The sequence below is a fragment of the Orycteropus afer genome, unplaced genomic scaffold (genome assembly GCF_000298275.1).
Source record: "Orycteropus afer afer isolate SDZICR_OR568_19922 unplaced genomic scaffold, OryAfe1.0 scaffold00027, whole genome shotgun sequence".
In the NCBI taxonomy this organism is placed as follows: domain Eukaryota; kingdom Metazoa; phylum Chordata; class Mammalia; order Tubulidentata; family Orycteropodidae; genus Orycteropus; species Orycteropus afer.
The window spans coordinates 12,388,951-12,415,524 of record NW_006921614.1 but is presented as its reverse complement, the minus strand read 5'-3'; the positions used below and the strand labels follow the sequence as shown (position 1 = coordinate 12,415,524).

General features: G+C 42.2%; 1 protein-coding gene across 1 annotated transcript in view; it reads right to left on the bottom strand.

Annotated features, from left to right (window-relative positions):
• SLC22A23 (solute carrier family 22 member 23) overlaps window positions 1–26,574 on the bottom strand; it is a 270,373-nt gene that overhangs the window by 24,492 nt on the left and 219,307 nt on the right. The window contains exons 5-6 of the mRNA XM_007935358.2: window positions 12,038–12,165; window positions 3,960–4,062 (exon numbers count right to left, since the gene is read on the bottom strand). Coding sequence (XP_007933549.1) covers window positions 3,960–4,062; window positions 12,038–12,165 — 231 coding nt within the window. The remainder of the gene's footprint in view (window positions 1–3,959; window positions 4,063–12,037; window positions 12,166–26,574) is intronic.

Genomic DNA, 26,574 nt, shown 5'->3' with positions numbered 1-26,574 from the left:
ACCCTCTACTTTACCAAGCATAATGTTCTGCTCCAGGGATTGGTCTCTCCTGATAACATGTCCAAAGTACATGAGACAAAGTATTGCTATCTTTGCTTCTAAGGACTCATGAAATGGACATATGAGAAGTGGTGGTGTGACTGGTTACCATGAGGTGAAGATATGGTCCTGGCTGAGGTACAGAGAAGAGAAACTACTGGGAGGTGAGGATCTGAGTGCCTGTGTTGCCAGTAATCATGCCGAGAGTCTAGAGGTAGAGAGAAACAAAGTGATCCTGGCCCTATAATCACTAGCAACTGAGTAGGAGCAACTATGTGGTTGGTCAGTGGCACAGGGGGTGCTGAGGTCTAGAGTCATGAGCCTCAGGAGTTGGTATTTCTGAAGGAAGATGAAGGCACAATCTTTGGGAAGCAGCAATGAGGAACTGGGAGACACGTACTCCCTCTCCTGGATTGGAAGTAATGCTCTGGGCAGGGTGACAGCACGCTATGTTGGAGAGAGTGAACACAGGCTGAGTTTCCTTTGCCTTTATTCCCTGTGTTGTCTGGCTGCCAGGGCAAAGACGCAAGCAGACACATGAGTGGCAGAGTCTTCTGCCAGAAGGAAGCCCACTGGACACATGGTGTGGCTCTCTGGTATAATTCTGTTCAGGAACTGGGGAGGGAAGAGCGATCCTGCAGTCCCAGCACCCTCCAACCAGCACTCTGCTAGGTACATTCTGCTCAGAGACAACAAAGGACACAGGACCATTTATTCAGAGGGACCTCAGAACCTTACTGTAGCTGTGTGTTTAATTGTTCTCCAAATACATTTCCTCTAAAAATAAGGAACCCTGGTGGTACATCAGTTAAGTGGTCAGCAATTTGAAACCACCAGGGGCTGCAAGGGAGAAAAGATGTGGCAGTCTGCTTCCATAAAGATTTACAGCCTAGGAAAACCTATGGGGCAGTTCTACTCTGTTCTATAGGGCTGCTATGAATGGAAATCAACTTGACAGCACATGACAATCCCATAAATGAAAAACAAAACGAAACAAAACAAAACAAAAGGCCTGGAAATTTGGTGAGACTGAGTAGAGTGTAGGACAACAGAGCCAAAAAGCTCAAGTCTTTGCCCTGACTCCTGAGGCAGCCCAGACAGCATCACCCTTAGCCACACCCTCTTCTCTCAGGCACCCCTGCACTCACATTAAGCAAGTATACAAGGGGCCTGGCAGGTGAGAAGAGTGGCCAGCAGTTACTGAGTATCTATTTGTCACTGTGATACTTCCTTCATCCAAGATTAGATGAACTTCTCTTGGCCCTGGAAGGTCATTCTCTCCACTGCCCTATTGAAAGCCAAGCCAAGAAGTGGGAGATTGAGTGAGCATGGGTGTCTGGAGGTGCTGGGAGGATTTATGGTGGGGAGGAGAAGGAGCCCTGGGTCTTTCCCAGGCCCTAATTACTCACAAAGGAGCCCTGGTGGTATAGTAGGTAAGGCATTTGGCTGCTAACTAGAAGGTCAGCAGTTCAAACCAACTACTAGCTGCTCTGCAGGAGGAAGATGAGGCAATCTACTTCCATAAAGATTTATAGCCTTGGAAACCCAATGGGGGTCTCTATGAGTTGGAATCAACTCCATGGCAGTGGGATTTTTTGGTTTAGTCACCCACAAACTCCATGACTGAGACCTGGGGCAGAGCGTTCTAGCTTTTCTGAGCCTCTGCCTCCTGATCATCTTAGAGGGAGCTGACCTAAAGCCCTCTTTGGAGTTTTGGGCTTGGCAGCTCCTGGACTTTACTCACTGGGTGATGGGGAAGAGTGGCAAGAAGAAATGAAAGTGTTGGTGGGATTCCAGAGGACACTAGACACAGCCTTCTTATTAGATGGATTTGTGCTTGTCACTTATTTAGGCTTACTAGGTACCAGGTGCTCACACCAAGTGCTTTCCATGTGTGAACTCATTTAATCCTACAACAACGTTGTAAAAGCTATTGTCATATCCATTTGACAGATGGGCAAAGAGGCTTAGAGAGCTGACGTAACTTGAACAAGGTTACTCAGCTGGCACTTCTAGGACAGGGCCTCTGCCTCTTCCTGCAAGTATCAGAATTCTGGAAACCTGGGGACTTACCTGGAGAACTATTTCCTCCACCCATACCTGCCACTACTCAAGTGTTTCCTGGAAAACCCAGCTGGACCCAGCTTGAGTGAAGACTCTTGGACCTCAGGAGATTCTTTTCAGTTCTTTCTTCATTCCTGCTTCCCTACCACTGCCCCTGGGTCACAGCCTCTTTGTTTTACCCATGATCATATGAATATACTAGGTACTGTGTGTCTTGATCCCTGGGACATATTTCTACTTTGGGATGCAGGAATACAGGTGCAGCCATGTATCCTTAGAGATGTGCAGGCGGTAGTGGTGACCACATACATCAGAGGCCTCCAGGACTCCACAGGGCCCCATGAGATGTGGCAGTGTACAGTACCATCCAGAGCCCATTCCTATGTCAGCTCTTGGGATCTAACCTAAAGCCAGGAATTCTCTCTGCCAGCTTCCCTTGAGTGCTTGGGGGAATCAAAATATTTTTTATCAACCCTGAGGGGGCATTAAGGCACATCGCAACAGATCTACACTGCCACACTCCTGCTGGAGGGGTCCTCTGACCTGTGCCACATGTACCCCTGAAGTAGGGGCTCTCTGACCCATACCACCCTGGCATCCCTGCATGGAAGAGTCTTCTAGACCGCTGTTACCTACACTCCTGAAAGAGGGGCCCTTTGACCTGCTCTGCCTCACCCCTGCAGGGGGGCCCTTCCAACCTGCATGACCTTCAGACAGAGACAGGAAAGATCTTCTTACGTATATACTGAGCAAGGTGATTGCTGCTGTTGTTAGGTGCTGTCAAGTTGTTTTTGACTCCATACCCACTGGCATTCAGTCACTTCTGACTCACAGAAACACTACAGGACAGAGTAAAACTTCCCCATAGGGTTTCCAAGACTGTTAATCTTTATGGAAGCAAACTACTTCATCTTTATCCCATGGAGAGGCTGGTGGGTTTAAGCTACCAACCTTTTGGTTAGCAGCTGAATACTTTTACCACTGTACCACTAGTACTCCTACTAGGAGATAGTAGCTGGCAGGAAATGGTGTGAGTGACAGGGGACAGAAGGCCCTAACAGGCTAGTGACAACACATCATACAGGTGACTGCAGGGGTAGGGTGTAGTCACTGGCAGAGGGCCCTACAGGTCATGTGTGGTCACACACAGTGGAAGGCAGGTCCTCCTATACTTGCTGGATGCTAGGGTTTGGCTCCTCTGAGTCTGGGAAAGGCTATCAGGAAGCAGACAGATCCAGGTTCAGACAGGCCATGAGGCAGGGCTGGCCCCTTCCTGAGCTTAGGAGACTGCCAAGGCCCCATTTGTCCAATACCCTGGGACAGTGCCTGAAAATTCCACGTTAGGAGTCATTTCTCCCACTACGTATCTGGAAAGTAGAACATTTACCTGAACCTTCACTTTCTCTTGTACTAAAAGGGGCAAGATGATAGTGATGAGCTCTCAGGATTTGTGTGCATTTGAAAAATATGAGACAATCATGGAACTGCTGTTTTGAAATGCAAGCAGATGATCATTTCAACAAGAGCAACTCTGCATAAAATAGTTCATATTTTCCCACCCTCTTCATTCCATGGCACACATAGAAAATTCTCTTATCTGTGTAGCATACACAGTATGTTAACAAGGCTGCCCCTGGCTGAGCAGTGCCCCAAGGCATTTGTACCCTTCAGACCCAGTGGTGGGGTTAGAGTTAGGAAGCTCTGCTCTGTTCATCAGATTTTCCCATGATCCCCTAGCAAAGAGTGGGCTATAGGGACTGGGACCTTGGCAGATGTGAAAGCCTGTGCAAAGCTGTCTTTCACAGTCCAGTGAGGAAAAGCAGGCCCTTCCTGTGACAGCCTCCCCTCACACTCACGAATTCACACACAGGACCACGATGTTCTTCCACAGGTTCCTGGTGCCCACCACCTTCACGATGCAGACCTTCTTGGGCCTCCGGGACAGCTCTTTCTCCAGCTCTGCAAAGAAATGGACCACGTGACCACCTGGCAGGATTTCCCAAACCCGGACCTTGTGGATGGGCAGGGGGATGTTGTTTCTTGTAAGCCAGAGGGGAGGATCTGTGTTTTACAGATGAACATGCACTCACAAAGACTCTAACTGTGAATTTAACACTTCCCTATGGAGGCTGGAAATGAGGTAGGAAGCCTTCTCAGTATCAACTGCTGCCATAAATCCTTTTTTGGAAACCAGGCAAGATGCATAGAAGTAGACAAACAGCATAGAGTCATTTCACTTTTGCCTAAGTACAGAACTTAATGATGATAGTCTAAGTTCCTGAAGTACTAATTAGCATACAGGTAGATAAAGAAAAAGTTATTTTCTTTATGGAGTCTGCACCCATCAGCATCGCCAATAGTGAAAAGGCTGGGGGACTGCACAAACAAACTTTTCAGTGTGGTGGGCAGGACAGACTGTGACTATAGCTGCTTTTCTGAAATTGCTCCTAGAGACATGCACTGTTGGAAGATAGATAAATAGACAGATAAACACCTATAACCAGTGGCCACTGAGTTGACCCCAACTCCTGACAACCCCATGTGTGCAGAGTCAAGCTGTGCTCCACAGGGTTTTCAGAGTTGTGATCTTTTAGACACAAATTGCCAGGGCTTTCTTCTGAGGTGCCTCTAAGTAGACTCAAACCTCCAATATTTTGGTTAGCTGCTGAGTGTGTTAACCATTGCACCCAAGGGCTTCATATCTACCTATACATAACATATATTTATGTATACATCTGTGTGTGTGTGTATATATATATATACATATATATTTATATATGTATATGTGTGTATATTTATGTATGTATGTATGTATGTGTGTGTGTGTGTATACGCCTTCTAGGAGCTCTGGTAGCATAGTGCCTAAGGCACTTGACTGCTAACCAGAAGGCTGGCGGTTCAAACCCATCAGCCACTCCTTGGAAGGAAGGTTGGGCAATCTACTTCCATAGTGATACTGCCTCGGAAACCCAAGGAGGGGTTGCTATGAGTCGAGTCAAACTTTATGGCTAATAACAACAGCATATATGCCTTAGTTAATAGTCAAAAGTCATTTGGAGCTAAGTGAACTGAACAAGTTGGACAATGTTTCAGTTCAAAAAGCACTCCAGTCTCACTGAGACTACTAAATCTTAGTGACTACTAAGACTACTCAGATTTTAGTTTGTTAAAGTCCTGGTGTGTTGGTGTGTCAATTGAACAGGGAAGATCAAAAGAAGGGAAGGCCTGCATGAGCTTCCTCACATTTCTGTGAACAGAAAGGCCAGTTGGTTATGTCCACATAATCTCTCTACTTAACAGCTGAAAAAGAATCAGGAGACTTAACAAAAGTGGTGGGCGGCCAGAACTCTTTTAAGACTGTTTGAATTTGGAAAGCAAGGAAGACAGAGAAACTGTCAGAGTCCAGAGGTGGCTGGGGAGATGGGTGCCTGCCTGTGCATGGTCCTGAATGGGGTCTTGGGACAGGGCAGGGTCGGAAATAGAGAAACCGGAAGATTCACATAAAGATTGGGGTCCAGTACACAGCAAGGTCCCAGAGTCAGTGTTGTAGTGTAACCGATGCACTGTTATAATGGAAGATGCTAACCCTTGGGGAGACTGAGAGAAAGTGCACAGGAACTCTACGTCTGTGTACCTTTCCTGTAAATCCAATGCTATTCCAAAATGAAAAGTTTGTTTATAAAACAGCAGTGGGCATGGGAGAGCCTAGTGCACTAAAGAAGCCTTTGGTGCTTGCCTCAGGGGAACCAGGAGTGTCCACTCCTCAGGGACCCCATTAATGTTCTCCAGGGCCTGTCCTGGAATGTCCTTGGGCTACTCTCACCCTGGAGGAGATCAGCTTTTCTCCTCTACCTCCTTCTTGCTCTCAGGGGCAGGATGGTTACCAACCACACCACAGGTTGAAGGGAAAATACATTATTTACCCATGAAGGTTTAAGGAGCTTTTTACTTTAAGCCAATTTTTTTTGGACTTGGTGTTATCAAGCAGGGGCACCAGCGGCGTCACTGACAGTGGCACAGTATCCATGTCTAAGGTATACTGTGTGTTTTGGCCCTCTTGTGCTGCTAAAACAGAAATACCACAAATGTGCTTGAACAAACAGGGATTTATTCTCTTATAATTTAGGAGGCTAGAAGTCCCAGTTCAAAGTGCCAGCTCTAGGGGCTGGGTGAAGGCCCCTTGACCTTGGGCTTCAGCTCTGCCTCCTGGTCCCAGCCCTCTGGAGCTAGAGGTGTCTCTTAACTGAAGCGGCTGCTGACTGTTGAGGCTGATAAACCCAAGGTTGAAATGAAAAATAGCACAGTCCCAAAATTATCAAGCAACACAGCAGGCCACTAGTTGAAGTCCAGAACCTGTCTCAAGATTGGCAGACAACAAGGCAGGCCACTGAGATGAAAACTCAGCCAAATGCAAGATCCTGTTATGGCAAAAAGCTCTGAAACCTTTCCCAAGTCATCTTCTTAGATACTGGAAGAAGACCACTTCCCTAAAGCAGCTCCTCAGCTGTTCACAGCAGATTCCACCCTGGAGTTGATTACCACTTTCATCATCGGGAATTACTACATACAGCTGCTCAGCCACTCAAAACCAGGCCCAGTCTAATTGATACACAACCTTAACTACCACACCATGCCAACCATTTATGGAACTTCCTTACTTTGCATTTTAGATGCAGGGAAAAGACACACAGGGGTGATTTGAATGAGCTTGAGGGGAGCAGTGAGATAATGGGCTGTGCTCTTATCCTGTGTATGATGTTCATGGGTCACTGGTGAAATTTGAAAAGCAGGAGTTATAAAAATGAAAAAAAAAAAGAGAAGACCAAAATAAAAAAAAAAAAAAAAAAGGAAGAAAGAAAAAGAAGGAGAATAGAGCATGAGTTATTTAAACACACACACACACACAGTTTCCAATGAAATTGCTCTCTGGCACCAAGTGCATGTTTGGAAGTTGAGAATGCTTCTGTTCTCTCTCTTTCATCTGACTCCTAACTCCTTAGGTCCAGATTCAGACATAGTGGCACTTGGCCACTGGAATAAGTCTGCTCCAAAAACAGCAAGAGGTGATGGTGTCAATACAGATGCGTTATAGTTACCGCCGACAACTTCATCATCAAAATCTATCCAGTGTGGACAGCTGACCCAGCACTCTCATCTCTGTAATTCTCTCTCCATGCATGTGTTGTCACCTAGCTGGGGATCTGACACATGAGAAGAAGAAGATGCTGTGTGCTCCAGTGGTTCCAAGCAAGGGCTCTGCATCATCTGCATGAGTCAAATCTTAGCTTTCTTACTTAGTAGCACCATAACTTTGATCCAGTTGGTGCCTGATACTGGAATCTCTTCACATCAGGTTCTGAGCAACAGATAAGAGAGTGTGGCAGGAGAGGCATAATATGCAACCTCTGTAAACGTAAGGTGGAAGCCTCAAATGGAGTCCCTGGGTGGTACAAATGGTTATCATGCTCAGCTGCTAACTGAGAGGTTGGAGGCTGGAGTCTACCCAGAGGTACTCTGGAAGAAAGGCCTGGCAATCGACTTCCAAAAAATTAGCCAGTAGGGAGGTTTTCAATGACATGCATGGGTTACTATGAGTCAGAAATGACTACATGGTAACTAATTGGCTAGTTGAAAGGTTTCTGAACTCTTGAATAACACAGACTCCATGTCCCATCCTGGCCATGCTAGACCAGACTGGCTCCAGTGGGGGACATCCAGAGAGCAGGTTATACCTGAAGGACACAGGACACTTGCTCCCAGATTGTGGCTCACCCCCAGGAAGAAAAAGAAGGGAGCAAGATGACCCCATCCCTTGGGGCTCACTTCACACTAAGAGTTCTTCTACTTAGAGGAAAAAATCAGGAAAAAGAACCTGGGTTTCCCACAATGGGTGGCCTCTTTGAACCTCACTGCCCCACCTAGAAAGTAGGGGTTATGTGTGATGTTTTCATCTGTTTTTGAAGGCTCTGAGGAGCAGTAAATGAGACCATGCATGCAGTGCTTAGCCTATGACTGTTTGATAGGGTTGTTGTTACTAAAGTAAAGTTTGGAAGTAGCTTGATCACAAAGTTTTCTTTCATTATGGGCTGCAGTCTTCTTGGTCACAGGTGGAACCAGCAAGATTTCTCCTTCTGTTGTAAATTTCTGAAGTCTTGGCCCTCATGGCCTGAGGAGGAGGGCTGTCTACTTGAGCTAGGTAATGCTGCTGGCTGTAAGATGATACTGTAAGCATGACACTGGGAAGGGTGTTCAAAGCCTAGAGCAATGCAGCTGTAAACACCATTAAGAAAATCAGATATGTTTGAAGATAAGACAAAGAACACTTTAAAAGAGGACAGGAAACAGAATTTTGGAGCATCAGGTTTTTTTCTAGCATAAATTCAAGGTTAGGACATTTTTGAAAGGCACATGAGCACTCCTCTACCTACATGGCCCCCACACCTGCACATAAGTCCATCCAAGTTGGAAACCTCATCTATCCAGAGGCGTCAGTGCCAGCAACTGCAGCTGGCTCCCGTGTGAGATTTCCTCGCTCTCCCTGAGCCCTGACTCATTCACTCAGTGAATAATCATGGTAGTCGGCTTTGTGTTTGGTTTCTGTGGTCCTGGGGCATAGCAGAAGCCAAGCAGACACTGGCGCTGTGCACCAACCCTTACACACTGAAGGGTGACAGACAGTGATAGGAATTCTACAAGTCATTTCTTACCGCTGGGCTGAGGGCACCTGGCATAGAACCTGCAGCTATAATGGCATGTAGCTGGGGGCTAACTTGGCCTTGGGGGTCTGGGGCTCATGTGGCCCCCGAGTACTTGGTCAGGAAAAGAGTGGGGCCGAGAGGACCGGGGCAGGCCCTGTGGTGAGGAAGACTGCAGGGAGGAAGACTGTGGAGAGGAACAGTGTGGTACATTCTGGGGGCTGGGGAAAGGCAAGGGGTTTGAGGAGAGGTGTAGAACTCAGATGGAGTCACCAAGTTAGCTTCAAGGACTTGGGGCTCATGCTTAGTGTCCTACGAAGCCATGGAGGAGTGCTGAGGCAGTGATACCACAAGATGATTCCTGGTCTGACTGCAGAGGGAGAGGGACCTCTGGGAAGCAAAGTAAGGTAGGCTGACTTGAGAAGGCTAGTGAGTGGGTATGAGTGTGAGACAGCAAGCCTAGACCAAGCAAGGGTAAGGGAATCAAGTGAGACCACGAGAAGGAGGGTCCAGGACTCCATCTCATGAGTCCAGATGGAGACAGTTGCAAGGCGCAGCTGAGGTACAGCAAGCAGTGATGCTGTCTCCCCTTGGCAATCAGCAGCATTTTGCACACGCTGCATCCTGAGAGCTGGCAGGTGAGCAGAGGCCCAAGAAGGCAGGGAAGGGGTGCCAGAGGAGGAAACCTGTGATAGCCACTCCCAGGCAAAGGCGGGCCCTCTCCTCTATGCTAAGTCACACACAGAGACTACCTCTTGCCCAACCTCTTGCCTGGACACCTGAGTAGAAATACATGTTAAGCAAACCCATAAGCACAAAGATACATACATACATACATATATAATGTATTTTTAATTTTTCACAAAGATTCAATATCACATCCCACAAATAGAAAGGAAGTGAATGGATATAATCAGAACTAAGAAAATAAGCCTTTTACCACTGAGACTATGGCTCCTAGCTGCCCTTAAGTCTGGAATTGAACCCACACCTGTGGCTTTCAGTCAAACCAAAGATAAGCATACGAGTTGAACATTTATCTGAGGTAGATACACTCCTTGGAGAGAACAATCATGGGAGAATAGAAGGGCTGTGTATGCACAGAGAGACAGCTCAGGGGGCAGGAGTGTATGAAGGGAAGGACACAGGGAAGAGGTAGGTAACTATCAAGAGGAAGTGGGAGGGGAGCTGTTGCATTGGGGTAAATTGTAGTCAATGTAATGAGACAAAGTGTATGTAAACTGTTGTATGGAAAGTGAATTTGCTCTGTAAACTTCCACCAAATCACAATAAAAAGAAAGAAAAAAAGAAAAAAGAAAAGAAGCCTTTTCCAGATAACATTTTAATCTGAAAGAAGTGAAGTGTGATGATTTTATTAAATGAATCAAGAAACAAATTATACTGTATGTAAGGCACAAGAGCATTAACCTGGTAATGAACTGGGCCTGAGAAGTTCAGGGAAGACACCTGGCCATTCCAAGAGAACAAACATTTTGAGGAATCAGATGTACAAAGAGGAGCAAAGTTCAACTACTCATTCCCATCCACACAGCACCTTCAACAGCTGTCTCTCTCTCTCTCAGAAACACTACAGAACTGGGGCTTTTGTCTGGATTTGCTCAGTTCAAGTCCCAGATCTGCTACTGATGACTAGCTGTGGGACCTCAGACTTAACATCTCCATGCCCCATCTGCAAATGGTGATAACTGCAGGACCTTTCTCACAGGGTTATTGTGAAGTAATATAAATTAATGGATAAAAAGCATTTAGGATTAAATATTATATACAAGTTAATATCTGTAAATCATTGTGGCTGGCACATAGCCCCATGTGAATGCTGTCTCATCTATCACCACCATTTGATGAAAAGGGCTCACAGATACCCCTGGCAAAGCCCAGTACTTGGGCTTCCTGTAGCCTAGGGCCACCTTTCTTTATTCCAGCAGAGCAAGAGCACTAGGTTTTCCTCAACTCCTTACCTGTGCTAAAGTGCTGAAGTCACAGGCACAGTGCTACTATCCTGGTAGGTAGACATCATCTGAGGAACTTTTATAGGCACTGAAGCCAGACATTCTGGATCAGAACTCTTAACGAAAAGCTAATCTAGGAACCGATGGGTTCAGTGGCTCTGGAAGTCTTTCCCAGCCAGGAGGCTCTGGCTCCCCTGGTTCAGTTCCTGTGCATTCTCTTTCTTTCATTAATGGAGCTCTGTAGGGCATGTTCTCTTACCTGGCTCAGGTATCTGCTCACCTGCCACTGTGAAGCGAGGCCTCCCCAGCCTTGACTGCAACCCCACCCCTCTATCCTCCACAATCTTTATAGCATGCATCCTCCTGACAGAGTCAAGATTCACTGCTCCTGGTTTACCTCCCCCCACCTGAATGTAAGACCCATGAGCTAGGCTTTGTCTGCTCACTTCTCTGCCCAGACATGGGGCAGTATTTAATGAAGATTGTTGGATGAATGAGTGAATGATCGTCCTGAGAACTTCAGATTAGGGGGAAAACGTGGATAGTGTCTCTTAGAAAAGAGTTGGTAGATTATTTTCCTGAGAAATTTTATGACAGTAGTACCATCTGTAACAGGCTATCAGGTGAGGGTGGCGGATCAGAGCTCAGGATGAGTTCATCAGTGGTTTTCACAGGGCTGCCTGTGGACACCTGCACCAGAACCTTTTCTAGAGCTGAATACAAATGCAGGCTCAAAAGGCTTATTCCAAGACTCTGGGTGCAAACCCAGAATCTGGGTTCTAACCCCCTCTTGGTCTATCTGTGATCCCCTCAAAGAAAGCCTGACTGAGCTATGGTAATGCCTGGCGCACAAACACTTGGTGGGATTGAGCCATGGTACCACACACTTCATGTCCTCGGGCCTGTAGCTGCCCAGCAAATAGGTCACAGCCAGAATAGCCAGTGGCAGCCCTCTGAAGGCTAAAAGTAGGGAAGAGAGGTTGGGGCTCTGGCAACATCTGAACCTGATGAGCAGATGTGGGCTTCTAGCACCCAAGCAGCTCTTTGAAGATCAGGTGACTGTTAGGATTTGGACAGACACCCCATGGCTGCAGTTCACTAGACTCAGTAAGGGAAGAATTCAACTCACTTACATCCCAAGGCTCCAGATGGCCTAAGGGAGACTGAGGCAGCAGCTGGGACAGCTGTACTAGAAATGGCTGGCACAGTTTCAGGGCCTGGCTGCCTGGCTCTTTCTTGCCCGTGGTATAGCCAGGCTGGCATACTCACCTGGCATCACTCCTTTGATATCACTCTCGGGGCTCATGTGGTTTTTCTGGGTGAAGTGCAGGATCAGCTTCTTGGCAGCTTCAAACTGCTGGGTGGCCATCAACCACCTCAGGGACTCTGGGAAGATCCTGCAAAGAGACAAAGGGAAGCAGAGGGTGCCTTCACATTCTGCAGGAGTATATGGGAGTGTCCCAGCAGGGCAAGTCCAGACTTGCCCCCGTGGTATCGAGAGTCATGGGATATGCTCATAAGCCTACAAGGTAAGAGCAGATTGAGGGCATGAAAATGTTTAAAATTTCCTTTCAGAATGTGTGAAAATTGAGGTTTTAAAATATATATGAACAACTTTCTCCCAACTGTGTCAAGAAATCAGTGTACACTTTCCAAGGTACTGTGGATTTCTAAAGCATGTATAAGCAATATAATAAAGGGTTGCTTTTCTTACATTTTGTCACAAAAAACAAATATTAATAGAATGGTTTTAGGTTAAAAAAATTCTCCACCTACTACCAACTTGACAGGTACCATTTTCAATTTTCTAACATCTGAAAGCTTACTTTCCCAGGGCTTACTACAGAATTATTTTCATTTTTGCTACTAACTGCACAACACTTCTCCCCACACTGGTGCTAAACAACAGTGGTTTTCAAGTTTTACTAGCCAAAGAATCCTTTTTTAAGATGAAATCCTGTGAGGAGCCCCAGTAGAAGAGAAAGTGGTGTCTTACTAATATGGATGCATTTTGTAAATTTACATCTACAGCTATAATTTCTAAGCAAATCAAAGAGAACAATGTGGCTGACTGGAGCAGGGGTCAGAAAACTTTTTCAGTAAATATTTTAGACTGTGTGTGTCTCTGTTGTAACCATTCAACTCCATTTTGTACAATGAAAGCAGCTGTAGATAATTCTTAAATGGATGGTTGTGTGCCAGTAAAACTTAATCACAAAAACAGTAAACGCTGATTTGTACTAACAAAAATGACAATTGTAGCCTTTTGTCTGCCTCGGTGTTCAAGGTGGCACTGTATTTTAATTACATAGTATGAATTGCATCATGATCCACGTTGGTAAGTTATCCTTTGTAACTATCTCACACCTGTCTTGTATCTCAGAATAGTCCTTCATTAAATTAACCCAGGAGCTTGAAAGAGTATTAGTGGTAAATTTTTATTTCACAGTCACATCTATAACAATATCTAATAACTGCTTTGCCTCTCCCTTTACCTATGTGAACAAAGATTGTTTCCATTTGCTTAAAATGTATTTTATAGGAATAGCTATGCCGGTTCCCATGGAATTTGGTGATGTTTGAGATGATCTGATCTTCATGTTAATTCACTGTGGGAGACCTGGAGGACTTTGGGAGGAGATGAAGCCATCATCCTGAACAGCTGCAGTTGAGGGACAAAACATCTTCCCACAGGAGTACAATTTCACACAGGAGCTCCAAATGGAAAGTCACAAAAATATTTCAAATTGTAGGCACCACTCTTTTTTTTTTTTTTCAATTGAATCACTCTTTACTCACATAGAGAAGAGACAGAGCGAGGCCAGTTTCTTTTCTTTTTTCTCTCTTTTTTTTAATTGTGCTTTGGGTGCAAATTTACAAAGCAAATTTGATTTATATTCAACAGTTCATGTACATTTGATTTTACCTGATTACCATCCCCAGCCATAAAAAACTTTCTTTCCCTCCCCTCCCTGTGCCCTTCTTAACTATGCATTCCTGTCTGTCCAGCTTTTCCTCTATGTGAATGCTGCCCCTCTGGTGTCTTATGGTTAATTGATCTAAGGGGTATATCTCCCTAGAGTAGGTGAGTGCATCGCCATGGGGTAGGTGTTCTGCATGTAGGTCTTTTTACTGTTGGGCTATGAGCCAGTTCATGGAAGTGAGTCCATTTCTAGGCCTGAAGGGTAAGTAACCCAGGGCCACAGTCTTAGGGGTTCCACCAGTCTCTATCTGACCAGTAATCCTGGTTATTTTTGTGTTTTTGAATTTTGTTCCACATCCTTACTCCCACTCTATCCAGGATCTCCAGTTTTGATACTTTTCTGAGTAGTTGGCATTGGTAGCCAGGTACCATCTAGTTCTCCTGGTCTCGGGGTCATGAACCCTCAGGTCCTCATGATCCATCTTATCCTTGTTTCCAGATTATCCTTTTATTTTCTTTGCTCTTCTTTGTTCCAGATGAGAGAAGATTACTAGTTGCATCATGGCCCCTGCAAAGCTTTTAAGCACCCAGTCGCTACTCACCAAAGTAGGTTGGAGAACAAGATTTTTATGTACTACATTGTACCACTTGAGCATGATGTCCCTCAAGACAAGCCTGCAGGCCTGGTGATTCTTTCTCAAGGTATTTGGTTGTCTCTGGGAAGTCACTCTAACTCTGTCTTCTGTTGCTTCTGTAATGTATGTGGCTAATTTTGGAGCACAAGTGCATATGTAAGATTATCTTCAGCCAAATCTATCCTTGGTCTAGGGTATATTCCTGTTTGCCTACCCCCACCTGATATTCTCACCTGTCTATGCATTTATCCGTAGTCTAATGTTTGGTGCTAGTGGTAATGCAGTATTGTGCCTTTAATAGTATTTGCCTCTGTTGTCTATATCTTATATGCAAGTTTCAGTGTCCTTCCTTTCCCCAATGTCATCATGCTGGTCACAGACTCCATACCATGTAGCTAATGGAATAAATAAATAAATAAAAACCTCACTGCCATCAAATCGATACTGACTCATAGAGACCCCTATTGGCTTTCTAAGGCTGTAAATCTTTATAGAAGCAGACTGTCTCATCTTTCTTCCACAGAGCGACTGGTGGGTGTGAATTACTGACCTTTTGGTTAGCAGCCAAATACCTCACTCAAAAAATCCATCCCTCCCCTCACCCAAATAGATGCATGACCCCCAATTAGTCTGAAATTTTCCCTCCCCTTCCTTCTCATCCCCAGTATCAAAGTGAATTTCCTTCCCTGAGTAAGCCTTTCCTTGACATTTTACAATTGTGGGCTCATAGAATATTTTTCCTGTGATTGACTTATTTCACTCAGCATAATGTCCCCCAAATTCATCCATGTTGTGAGATGATTCGTGTAGTAATCACCATTCTTCAGTGTTGCATTGTGTGAATGTAGTTTGGTTATCCATTTATCTGCTGACAGGCATTTAGGTTATATCCATCTCTTTGATATAGTGAACTGTGCTGCGATGAACATGGGTGTGCATATTTCAAATTGTAGGCACCAATCTTTTTTTTTTTTTTTTTAAATTTTGTGTAGGAAAAGGATTTTATTATTACTTTACACAGGATTCTATACACAGCTAATATGTCAAATGTATTCTTTGTGCTGTCAATCTTTTCTTTTAATAACCAAAGTTAACATTTGTTTTACAAGCCTATAGTTTTTAAAAATTAGTTTTGAAGAACATAATTCAAACAAACAGAAATACTCAGAATATAACGTAACATCAATATTATACAGAAAACAATGTCTTGCCTTATGTTTGTCACGTCTTTATAATGAAATCCCCTGATACAAATGTCAGTCCCTATAGTTTAAGTTCCCATCTATATCACTTCCTTCTTTCTAATATATTTGGGTTTACTTTTTCCCCAGTTTCTTGAGATAGAAACATGGCTCATTAACTTTAATTCTTTTCTAATGTATGTATTTAAGATATAACTATTCTTGTTTATCCCATAAAAGACCTCTGGTGATGCAGTGGTTAAGGCACTTGGCTGCTAACCAAAGGGTCAATTATTCAAACCCACCAGTCACTCTGTGGAAGAAAGATGAGGCAGTCTGCTTCTATAAAGATTTACAGCCTTGGAAAGCTAATGGGGTTTCTATAAGTCAGTATCGATTTGATGGCAGTGAGGTTTTTATTTATTTATTTATCCCATTAGCTACATCTTACAACTTTTGATATGTAGTTTTTAATTATTTGAGTCTAAATGTTTTGTTATTTCCATTAGGATTTTTGTCTCTGAGTAGCCCAAGTAGTTAAATGCTCAACTACTAACCAAAAGGTTGGTGGTTAGAACCCATCCAGAGGTGCCTCTGAAGACAGGCCTGGTGATCAGGTTCTGAAAGGTTACAGGTTGGAAAACCCTGTGGAGCACAGTTTTATTCTGCACACGAGGTCACTGAGTCAGGATCCCCTCAATGGTAACCACTAACAACATGAAATATATAGAGGTGTATTTTACATTTTAAAAGGCATAGGTTTATTGGTGCAAATGACGGGGCTGCAATCTTTAGTCATTAATTTTAATTTTATTTAATTATGATTAGATAACATAGTCTGCATTACTGGATTCTTTGGTACTTTACTAGAACTTGCTTTGTGACACAGGATGTGATTAGTCATTGTAAACCTTCCATTTGTGCAGGAAAAATTCACTGCCGTTGAGTCAGATCTGACTCATAGTAACTCATTCTTGGGTTTCTGAGGTGGTATCACTATGGAAATAGATTGCCCAATCTTCTTTCCGTGGAGTGGCTGGTGGGTTCGAACCACCAGCCTTCTGGTTATCAGTCAAATGCCTTAGGCACTATGCCATAAGAGCGCCTAAGGATTTTATTATTACTTTACCCAGGATTCTATACATAGTTAATAAATCAATGCATTCTTTGTGTTGTTAAAACCACTTTCTCCATTCTAATTTGTCTGCTCAACTTATCCGGTAGGGAGAGAAGTGGGTTAACCTGCTAATCTGGAAGCTCATTTTGGGCACCGAATTTGGTATACTCTTTCTCAGATAGGCTATTCTGTGTGCAGACTCCACAGTGAATGATGGCAGGACTTCAGAGCTAAATGACGGTGCTTCTCCTAACAACATTCAGGACAAAGGAGAAACTTCCGTACCTCTGTATCCTATATGTTCTGTCACAGTGTGTAGGCCACCTGCCATCTCATGGCTGTCCCTCAACAAAGCTACAGAGATTGGGATGGGTATACTTTCTTGTGACCTGAATGCAAGGAATGGATCAGCCTGAATGTGTGTTTTTTGTGCAGTGTGGGTGGGCATGCACAGTCTGCACTGTTCAGTGCAGCACCAAGCCACTCTCTATTTGATCAGGGACACATTTCGAAGGAGTGCAAACAGACTTAATGACTTTAGGAGAATCTTTTCAAGAAGTCTAAAAGACCAGTTAGAGGGAAGGTGTGGTTCAGTGGTAGAATTCTCATCTTGCATGCAGGAAACCCAGATTGGATTTTTGGCCAATGTATCTCAAGCACAGCCACCATCTGTCAGTAGAGGATTGTGTATTGTTATGCTGCTGAACAGCTATTACTGGAGCTTTCAGACTGAGATGGACTAAGAAAAGAAGCCTAGTGATCTACTTCCCAAAATTAGTGAATGAAAACCCTATTGATCACAATGGTTCAATCAATAATCCATCACAGGGATGGTGCAAGAGTGAGTAGTATTTAGTTTCATTGTACATGGGGTTGGCATAAGTGGGGGGCTGACTAGATGGCAGCAAACAGCAATAACAATTGTTGTTGTTGTTATTGTTAGGTGCCATCAAGTTAATTCTGATTCATAGAAACCATATGTACAACAGAACGAAATACTTCCCAGTCCTGCACCATGCTCACAATCGTTGCTATGCTTGAGCCCATCATTGCAGCCATTGTGTCAATCCATCTCGCTGAGGTTCTTCCCCTTTTTCTCTGACCCTCCACCACACCTCCTGTGGTGTAGTAAATTACCTGGTAAGGCTTTTCTAGCCATAAGTCTTTGTAAATTCCATGGTGGAATTTGCCCTGAGCAACTGAGTAGCTCCTGATCATTAAAGTTATCCACCTGGGGTATTTCTGTTGAGAGTGGCACAAAACAATGGTCTGAAAAGTTCACTCTGCCTCAAGTGTTTAGAATTCTGATGTTATGATTGGTTAGGGTGGCCACTCTGCCAGGCTGAAAAGGAGCCCTCCTAGAGGCAGAAGGAGTCTCTCTGACTGCTGGCTGAGAAAGACGTGTTGCTAAGAGAAACACACTCCTGAGAGACATGTGCTGCTGAGAAAGAGACACTGAGAGACATGCACTACTGGGAGAGAGACTGAGGGAGAATGTTGGCTGAGAGATGGTGAGACTGAGAGAGACTGTGCATTTTTCCTGAACTTGAATTGTAGCCTGTTGCTTCCCTAATAAACCCCATAATCTGTGGGTTCTGTGTGGCCACTACAGCAAATTATCAAACCCAGCAGAGAGGTGGTGGGTGCTGTGGGAGGAATGGTTGGTTTCAGGGCTGGTGAAAGGGCTGAAGGAAGGCAACATGTCTGGCCTCACAGGAATAGGCATTGGGCTACTGATGGTGATTCTATCTTTCTCTTGTGGGGTTAGAGGAGGTCAAAAGATGCAGCCTCCCTGCCCCTTTGGCATAAGCAATATCCTTGTCCAGAGACTCATCTCTTTTGACCACATGATCAGAGTGGGTGAGACAAAGTCTGGCCATTCTTGCTTCTCAGGAGCATTCTGGCTGCACTTGTTCCAAGGTAGATTTGTTCTTTCTTCTGGCCAAAAAACACCCAATGGTATTTTCAGTATTCTTCACCAATATCACAATTCAAAGGCATCAATTCTTCACTCTTCCTTATTCATTGTCCAGTTTTCACATATATATGAGGTGACTGAAAATACCAAGGCTTGGGTTAGGTGCACCTTTGTTTTCAAAGTGACTTCTTTGCTCTTCAACTCTTTAAAGAGGTCTTTTGCAGCAGATTTGCCCTATGCAATAAAATGACTGATTTTTTGACTGCTGTTACCATGCATGTTAATTGTGGATCCAAGTAAAATGAAATTTTTGACAACTTTAATCTTTTATCCATCTATCATGATGTTGCTGGTTGGTCCAGTTGCAAGCATTTTTTTTTTTTTTTTTTTTGAGGTGTAATCCAAATTGAAAATGGTAGTCTTTAATCTTCATCAGTAAGTGCTTCAAGTAATCTTCACTTTCAGCAAGCAAGGTTGTGTCATCTGCATATCACAGGTTGTTAATGAGCATTCTTCCAATTTTGATGCTGTGTTCTTTTTCATATAGTCCAACATCTTGGGTTATTTGCCCAGTATACAGATTGAGTAAGTATGGTAAACGGGTACAACCCTGATGCATGCCCTTTCTGATTTTAAACCATGCAGTATCCCCTTGTTCTGTTTTAATGACAGCCTCCTGGTCTATGTGTAGGTTCCTCATGAGCACAATTAAGTGTTCTACAATTCCCATTCTTCTCAATGTTATCTATTATTTATTATGATCCACATAGTTATATGACTTTGCCTAGTCAACAAAACACAGGTAAACATCTATTTGGTATTCTTTGCTTTCAGCCCATATCTATCTGACATCAGCAATGATATCCCTTGTTCCATGTTTTCTTCTGAATCCATCTGGCTTGAATTTCTGGCAGTTCCCTGTTGATGTACTGCTATAACCATTTTTGAATTATCTTCAAAATTTTACTTGCTTGTGATATTACTAATACTGTTTCATAATTTCTGCATTCTCTGGATCACCTTTCTTTGAAAGTGGCACAAATATGGATCTCTTCCAGTCAGTTGGCCAGGTAAGTGTCTTCCAAATTTCTTGGCATAGAGAAATTAGTACTTCCAGCTTTGCATCTGTTTCTTGAAACATCTCAGTTGCTGTTCTATCAGTTCCTAGAGCCTTGTAATTTGGCTAAGGCTTCAGTGCAGCTTTGACATCTTCCTTCAATACCATTAGCTCTTGATCATAAGCTACCTCCTGAAATGGCTGAATGTCAGCCAATTGTTTTTGGTATAGACTTTGTGTACTCCTTCCATCTTCTTTTGAGGCTTCCTGTGTTGTTCAATATTTTGCCCATAAAATCTTCCAACATTGCAATTTGAGGCCTGAATATTTCCTTCAGTTATTGCAGCTTGAGAAGTCACTAACATGTTCTTCCCTTTTGTTTTTTAAACTCTAGATCTTTGTACATTTAATTACAATACTTTGTCTTCTCGAGGTGTCTTTTGAAATCTTCTATTCATCTCTTTTACTTCATCATTTTGTCTTTTCTTTAGCTACTCTATGTTCAAGAGCAAGTTTCAGAGTCTCTTCTAATATCCATTTTGGTCTTTTATTTCTTTCTCTCTTTTTTAATGTCATCCCACAACTCGTCTAGTCTTTGGTCAATTGCGTTCAATGCATCAAATTGAGACCCTTAAAGTAGCATAATTTTCTCTGTGATACTTGTTCAAAAAGTAGGACAATATATTTTAGAACTATGTTCACCCAAACAGCTACAGTAAAGTGTTGAGTTTTAAAGAGTTATATAGAAAATTTATTTATGTAGAAATATTTTCTTAACCCATCACTCATCTGTCAGTTTGCCATCCTGTAAGGGTTTGCATGTTCTGTGAAAGTGGAAGCTATGCCACCCAATATTTCAAATACTAACAGGGTCAGCCATTGTAGACAGGTTTCAGTGGGACTTTCAGACTAAGGTAGACTAGAAAGAAATGCCTTATGATTTACTTCCAAAAATTAGCCAATGAAAACCCAATGGATCACAACAGAATACTGGAAGATGAGCCCCCCTAGTTTAGAAGCCACTTAAAATACATATGCCTGCAACAATGGACTCAAACATACCAGTGATTGTGAAGATGGCACAGGGCTGGACAGTGTTTTATTCTGTTATACACGGGGCTACCATGATTCAGAGCTGACTCAATGGCAACTAACAACAATAACAACATTTTCCCAATGTAAATGATGCTACTATATCAAGATAATTTCCCTATGTATTAATAACTACTGGCACACAGATATCCCTCAAAGCTTAGTGAGTGCCTGCAGATCCAATAAGTATGTTTCTTTAGCATGACTTAGGTTTCCCTTACATCATTTGGACCATGATAATTTATGATTTAACAGTATTGTGTTGCTTCTGATACATATTCCCATTTTTGTCTTCATTCCTGTCTTTCAATTATTTGGCCAAGTTTCAAGCCCATCTGATTATTTTATTGATCTGTTTTATATATTAGTCTCTGTAACCTGGATAATCACTTAGTAGACTTAGGACTTAAAACTTGATACTGTGACCTTTTCATTATACTGTGAAGTTGATAATTCTTCTTTGACACTGTAGAATAAAAGCAAACATTCTTTCGCTCTAAGAGGAGAATCTGACATAGACATGCACATTATATAGGCTCCTTCTTCCTAATTCCTTTAACACCCATGATGATAAAGTAGCAAACTGGACACTCTCCATTTTTTTTTTTTTAATCCTCTTTAAAAGAAGCCCTTGTGGCACAGTGATTAAGTACAGCTGTTGTGTGGGAGAGAAGACCTGGAGATGGGCCTCTATAAAGATTATTATCTGGGAAACCCTATGGGGCAGTCCTACTCTGTCCTATAGGGTCTATTTGAGTTAGAATCGACTTGATGACACAACGTCCTCTTTAAACTGCTACACTAGTATGTTTACTCATAAAGAAAATACAGAGAGGAAATAAGACTAACTGCTAATGTTTTATTAAATAAATTTACCCTCAAGTTGTTTGCTTTTTAGTTTTTCAAAGTATTCAGTTTTAGGGTTATATATTTGTAGAGAAGTATTTTTTCCTCTGTGATTCAAACTTATGTCAGTCATGCAACAAATGTGTACTGCATGTGGTCCACGTTCCGGGTACAGGCTGGGTGTGCAGATCCAGAAAGAGAGCACACATGGTGTCTTGTTCTCAAGAAGCTCACAATTTAGGTGAGAGAAAAACATACAATAAAAAGTGACTTATAGGGTAAGAGTTTTGATCAATGATCAGTTGACTGCTTTATCCAATGTAAAGTGAAGGACACAAAGTAGAATCATGAAGCTTTCCTAAATGTCTACATAAAACAAGTTTTAAAATGTGCTAAAGGACCTGCTGACTAAAAGAGGTAATTAGAGCTATTGATAATTTGGGGGTATTAGCAAGTACCAGAATATTATGAAATTCTGAAAAGATTCTCAAAAAATTAAAAAGAAAGTATATCAAAAGGTGGAACTGAATGAAATACCAGTGGGGGGTATTTTTTGTTTCTGGCCCAAAGCTTTTTCAGGAATATGGACTTGATTCTAGTAGGTAAGTTTTCACTTGGTATTTTAAAACTTTAGTTCTATTAGGTGTAAAAACATAAGGTAACTAAGTTTATGAATTGATTCATAAATAATATTGTCTGATTAAGCATCAGAAGATGAATCCTTCAGGTTGGAAGGCATTCTAAACACAACTGAGGAAGAGTGATCTCCTTAAAACAGAGTCAACCTTAATGTTGTGGATGAAGTACAGCTTTCAAGGCCTACATTTGCTGATAGAGCATGACTCAAACTGGGAAGAAACAGCTGTAAACTTTCATTACTAATTGGAATGTGAAATGTACAAAGTATGGATCCAGGAAAATCGGAAGTTGTCAAAAATGAAACAGAATGCATAAAATTGATATCCTAGGCATTAGTGAGCTGAAATGGACTGGTACTGGACATTTTGAATTAGACAATCATATACTCTACTATGCTAGGAATGACAAATGCAAGAGGAATGTCATTGCATTAATCATCAAAAAGAACATTTCAAGATCTATCTTAAAGTACAATGCTTTCAATGATAGCATAATATCCATATACCTACAAAGAAGACCAGTTAATACGACTGTTATTCAAGTTTACACATCAACCACTAAAGCCACAGATGAAGAAAGTAAAGATTGTTACCAACTCCTGCAGTCTGAGATTGACCAAACATGCAACAAGATGTATTGATAATTACTGGTGATTGGAACGTGAAAGCTGGACACAAAAAGAAGCATCAGTAGTTAGAAAATATGGCCTTGGTGATGGAAATAATGCCAGAGTTTGCATGATAGAATGTTGCAACACCAACAACTTATTCATAGAAAATACCTTTTTTTAACAACATAAATGGTGACTATACACATGGACCTCCTCAGATGAAATACATAGGAATCAAATTGATTACACCTGTGGAAAGAGGCAATGGAGAAGTTCAATGTCATCAGTCAGAAAAAGGCCAGGCACTGACTGTGGAATAGACCATCAACTGTTCATATTCAAGTTCAAGTTGAAGCTGAAAAAACTGAAACAAGTCCACATAAGACAAAATACAACCTTGATTACATCCCACCTGAATTTAGAGACCATCTGAAAAATACATTTGATGGACTGAACACCAATGACTGAAGACTGGATGAGTTGTGGATGACATGAAGAATGTAATATATGAAGAAAGCAAAAGGTCATTAAAAAAGCAGGAAGGGAAGAAAAGACCAAAATGGATGCCAGAAGAGACTCTGAAACTTGCTCTTGAACAGACAGTGGCTAAAGCAAATGGAAGAAATGATGAAATAAAAGAGCTAAATAGAAGATTTCAAAGGATGGCTCAAGCAGACAAAGTAAAGTATTATAATGAAATATACAAAGACATGGAATTAGAAACAAAAAGGGAAGAACACGTTTGGCATTTTTCAAGCTAAAAGAACTAAAGAGAAAATTCAAACCTTGAACTGCAATACTGAAGGATTCTATGGGCAAAAACTGAATGATGCAGGCGTCATCAAAAGATGGAAGGAATATAGAGAGTCACTGTACCAAAATGAATTGTCTATATTCAACAATTTCAGGAGATAGCTTATGGTCAAGAACCAACGATACTGAGGGAAGAAGTCCAAGCTGCACTGAAGAAACTGGCAAAAAAGCAAGGTTCCATGATTGACCGAATACCCACTATGATGTTTCAATATGGATGCAGCAGCACTGGAAGCACTTACTTATTTATTCCAAGAAATTTAGAAGACAGCTACCTGGCCAACGGACTGGAAGAGATCCATATTTGTGCCACTTGCAAAGAAAGATGATTCAACAAAATGTGGAAATTATCAAACAATATCATTAACATCACACACAAGTAACATTTTGCTGAAGATAATTAAAAAGTGGATGCAGCAGTATATTGACAGGGAACATTCAAAAACTTTAGCTGGATTCAGAAGAATATGTGGAACAAGGGATATCATTGCTTAAGAGGTTGATCTTGGTGGAAAGCAAAGAATAGCAGAAAGATGTTTACTGGTGTTTTATTGACTTTGCAAAAGCATTCAACTGTGTGGATCATAACAAATTATGGATAACATTGCAAAAAATGGGAATCTCAGAACACTTGATTATTCTCATGAGGAATCTGTACAAAGACCAACAGGCTGTTGTTCAAACAGAATAAGGAGATAATGCATGGTTTAAAATCAGGAAGGGTGTGTCAGGGTTATCTTTTCACCATACTTATTCAGTCAGTATGCTGAACAAATAATTTGAGAAGCTGCACTATATGAAGAGGAACATGGCATCAGGATTGGAGGAAGACTCATTAACAACCTGCTACATGCAGATGACACAACCTTGTTTGCTAAAGGTAAAGATAACTTGAAGCACTTAGTAATGAAGATCAAAGACTATAGTTTTCAATATGGATTACACCTTAACATAAAGAAAACAAAAATCCTCACAACTGGACCAACAAGCAACAGGACGATAAATGGAGCAGACTGAAGTTGTCAAAGATTTCATTTTACTTGGATCCTTAATCAATGTCCATGGAAGCAGCAGTCAAGGGATCAGAGGACGTATTGCACTGGGCAAATCTGCTGCAAAAGACCTTTTTAAAGTGTTGAAGAACCAAGATGTTACTTTGAAGATTAAGGTGTGCCTAACCCAAGTCATGGTATTTTCAATTGCCTTATATGTATGTGAAAGCTGGACAGTGAATAAGGGAGACCGAAGAAGAACTGATGCCTTTGAATTGCAGTGTAGGTGAAGAATACTGAAAATACCATGGACTGCCAGAAGAACGAGCAAATCTATCCTGGAAGAAGCGTAGCCAGAATGCTCCTTAGAGGCGAGAATGGTCAGACTTCATCTCACCTACTTTGGTCATATGGTCAGAATGGACCATTCCCTGGAGAAGGATATCATGCTTGGTAAAATGGAGGTTCAGAGAAAAGGGGGAAGATCCTCGACAAGATGGACTGGCACAGTGGTTGCAACAATGGGCTCAAGCATAGTCAGGATTGTGAGCATGGCACAGGACTGGGCAGTGTTCTGTTCTGTTGCACATAGGATCACTAGGAGTCAGAGCTGACTTGATAGCACCTAACAAAAACAACAAGTTCAGTTCAGTTCAGGGTAGAACAAGTGGAAAATAATCTTTTTTTTTTTTTTCCAATTAAAGTTCCTGATTTCAGTTAAACTTAGTAACTGAGGGAGAAGAGATGAATATCATGAGATCAAATAAAGATTGGTTAAGGATGGCTAAACCTCAAGGTTTCTCTAAGGCAAGTGGACTCCTCCAACAAATCCCTTTGTAGAATAAAGATATTTTTTCTAATTCAAATGATCACATCAATAATTTACCTCTCATGGAAGCTCAAAACTTTTTATTTTATTTTCTTTTAAATGATATACAACTAGTACCTAGTTTCCATAATTCTCATGCCATAGAAAAATTACAGAGGGAACATATCAGAAGCCTTGGGTTTAGTTAGCAGTTTGCTGGGCATTGGGCAAGTCACCTAACTCTTCTGGGCCTCAGTTTCCTGGGATGGCATGATGGAATGAAGTCCAAGGCTTCCCCTGGCTTCAACATTTTCTACATAGAGTTATTGCAATGGGCTATGGTAACTGTCACCTCCTTCTGAAAGGTAAAACTATGTTGATTATGATAATGAATGCATTGAATAAATATAATGAGGATACTCTAGGCGTTAGCCAGGCAGGATAAAGAATTAGTAGTTTATCCAAGTAAGCAATTATCAGGTAGCAGAGAGGGATATGGTACACAGGACATCCAAAATAAGATGCTGCTGGGGAACTTGCATTTCTGCAAATGATTTTATTTTTTTAATCTTTACTGTGATTTGGGTGAAAGTACAGAACAAATTCATCTTCAATACAGCAGTTCATATATACTTTGCCTCATAACATTGACTGCAATCTCTCACAATGTAACAGCTGTCCTCTCACTTTGTCTCCATAGCCACCTCTTCCCTCTCATTCAATTCTGGCCCCTGACCTTTCTTCCTGTGCATACAAAGCCCTTCTATTCTCCCATGATGGATCTCTCTAAGGAGTGTATCTACCTAATGTAAACGTTCAGCTCATATGCCTGTCTTTTGTTTGGCTGGAAGCTACAGGAGTGAGTACAATTCCAGACCGACCTGAAGGGCAGCAAGGGACCACAGTCTCAGGGGTTCCACCAGGCACCCCTAGGGTTCAGACCAGCAAACCTGGTCCCTTTTTTTTTTTTTTTTTTTGAATGATTTTGAGTTTTGTTCCACATTTTTCTCTCATTCTATCCAGGATCTTCTACATAGATCCCCCTCTGAGTGGTTGACAGTTGTAGCTGGGTACCATCTAGTTCTTCTGGTTTCACATGGTGTACCAGTCCCTAGGACTAATTGTTTCCATGTGTCTTTGTTTTTCTTCATTCTTCTTTGCTCTGGATGAGGAGA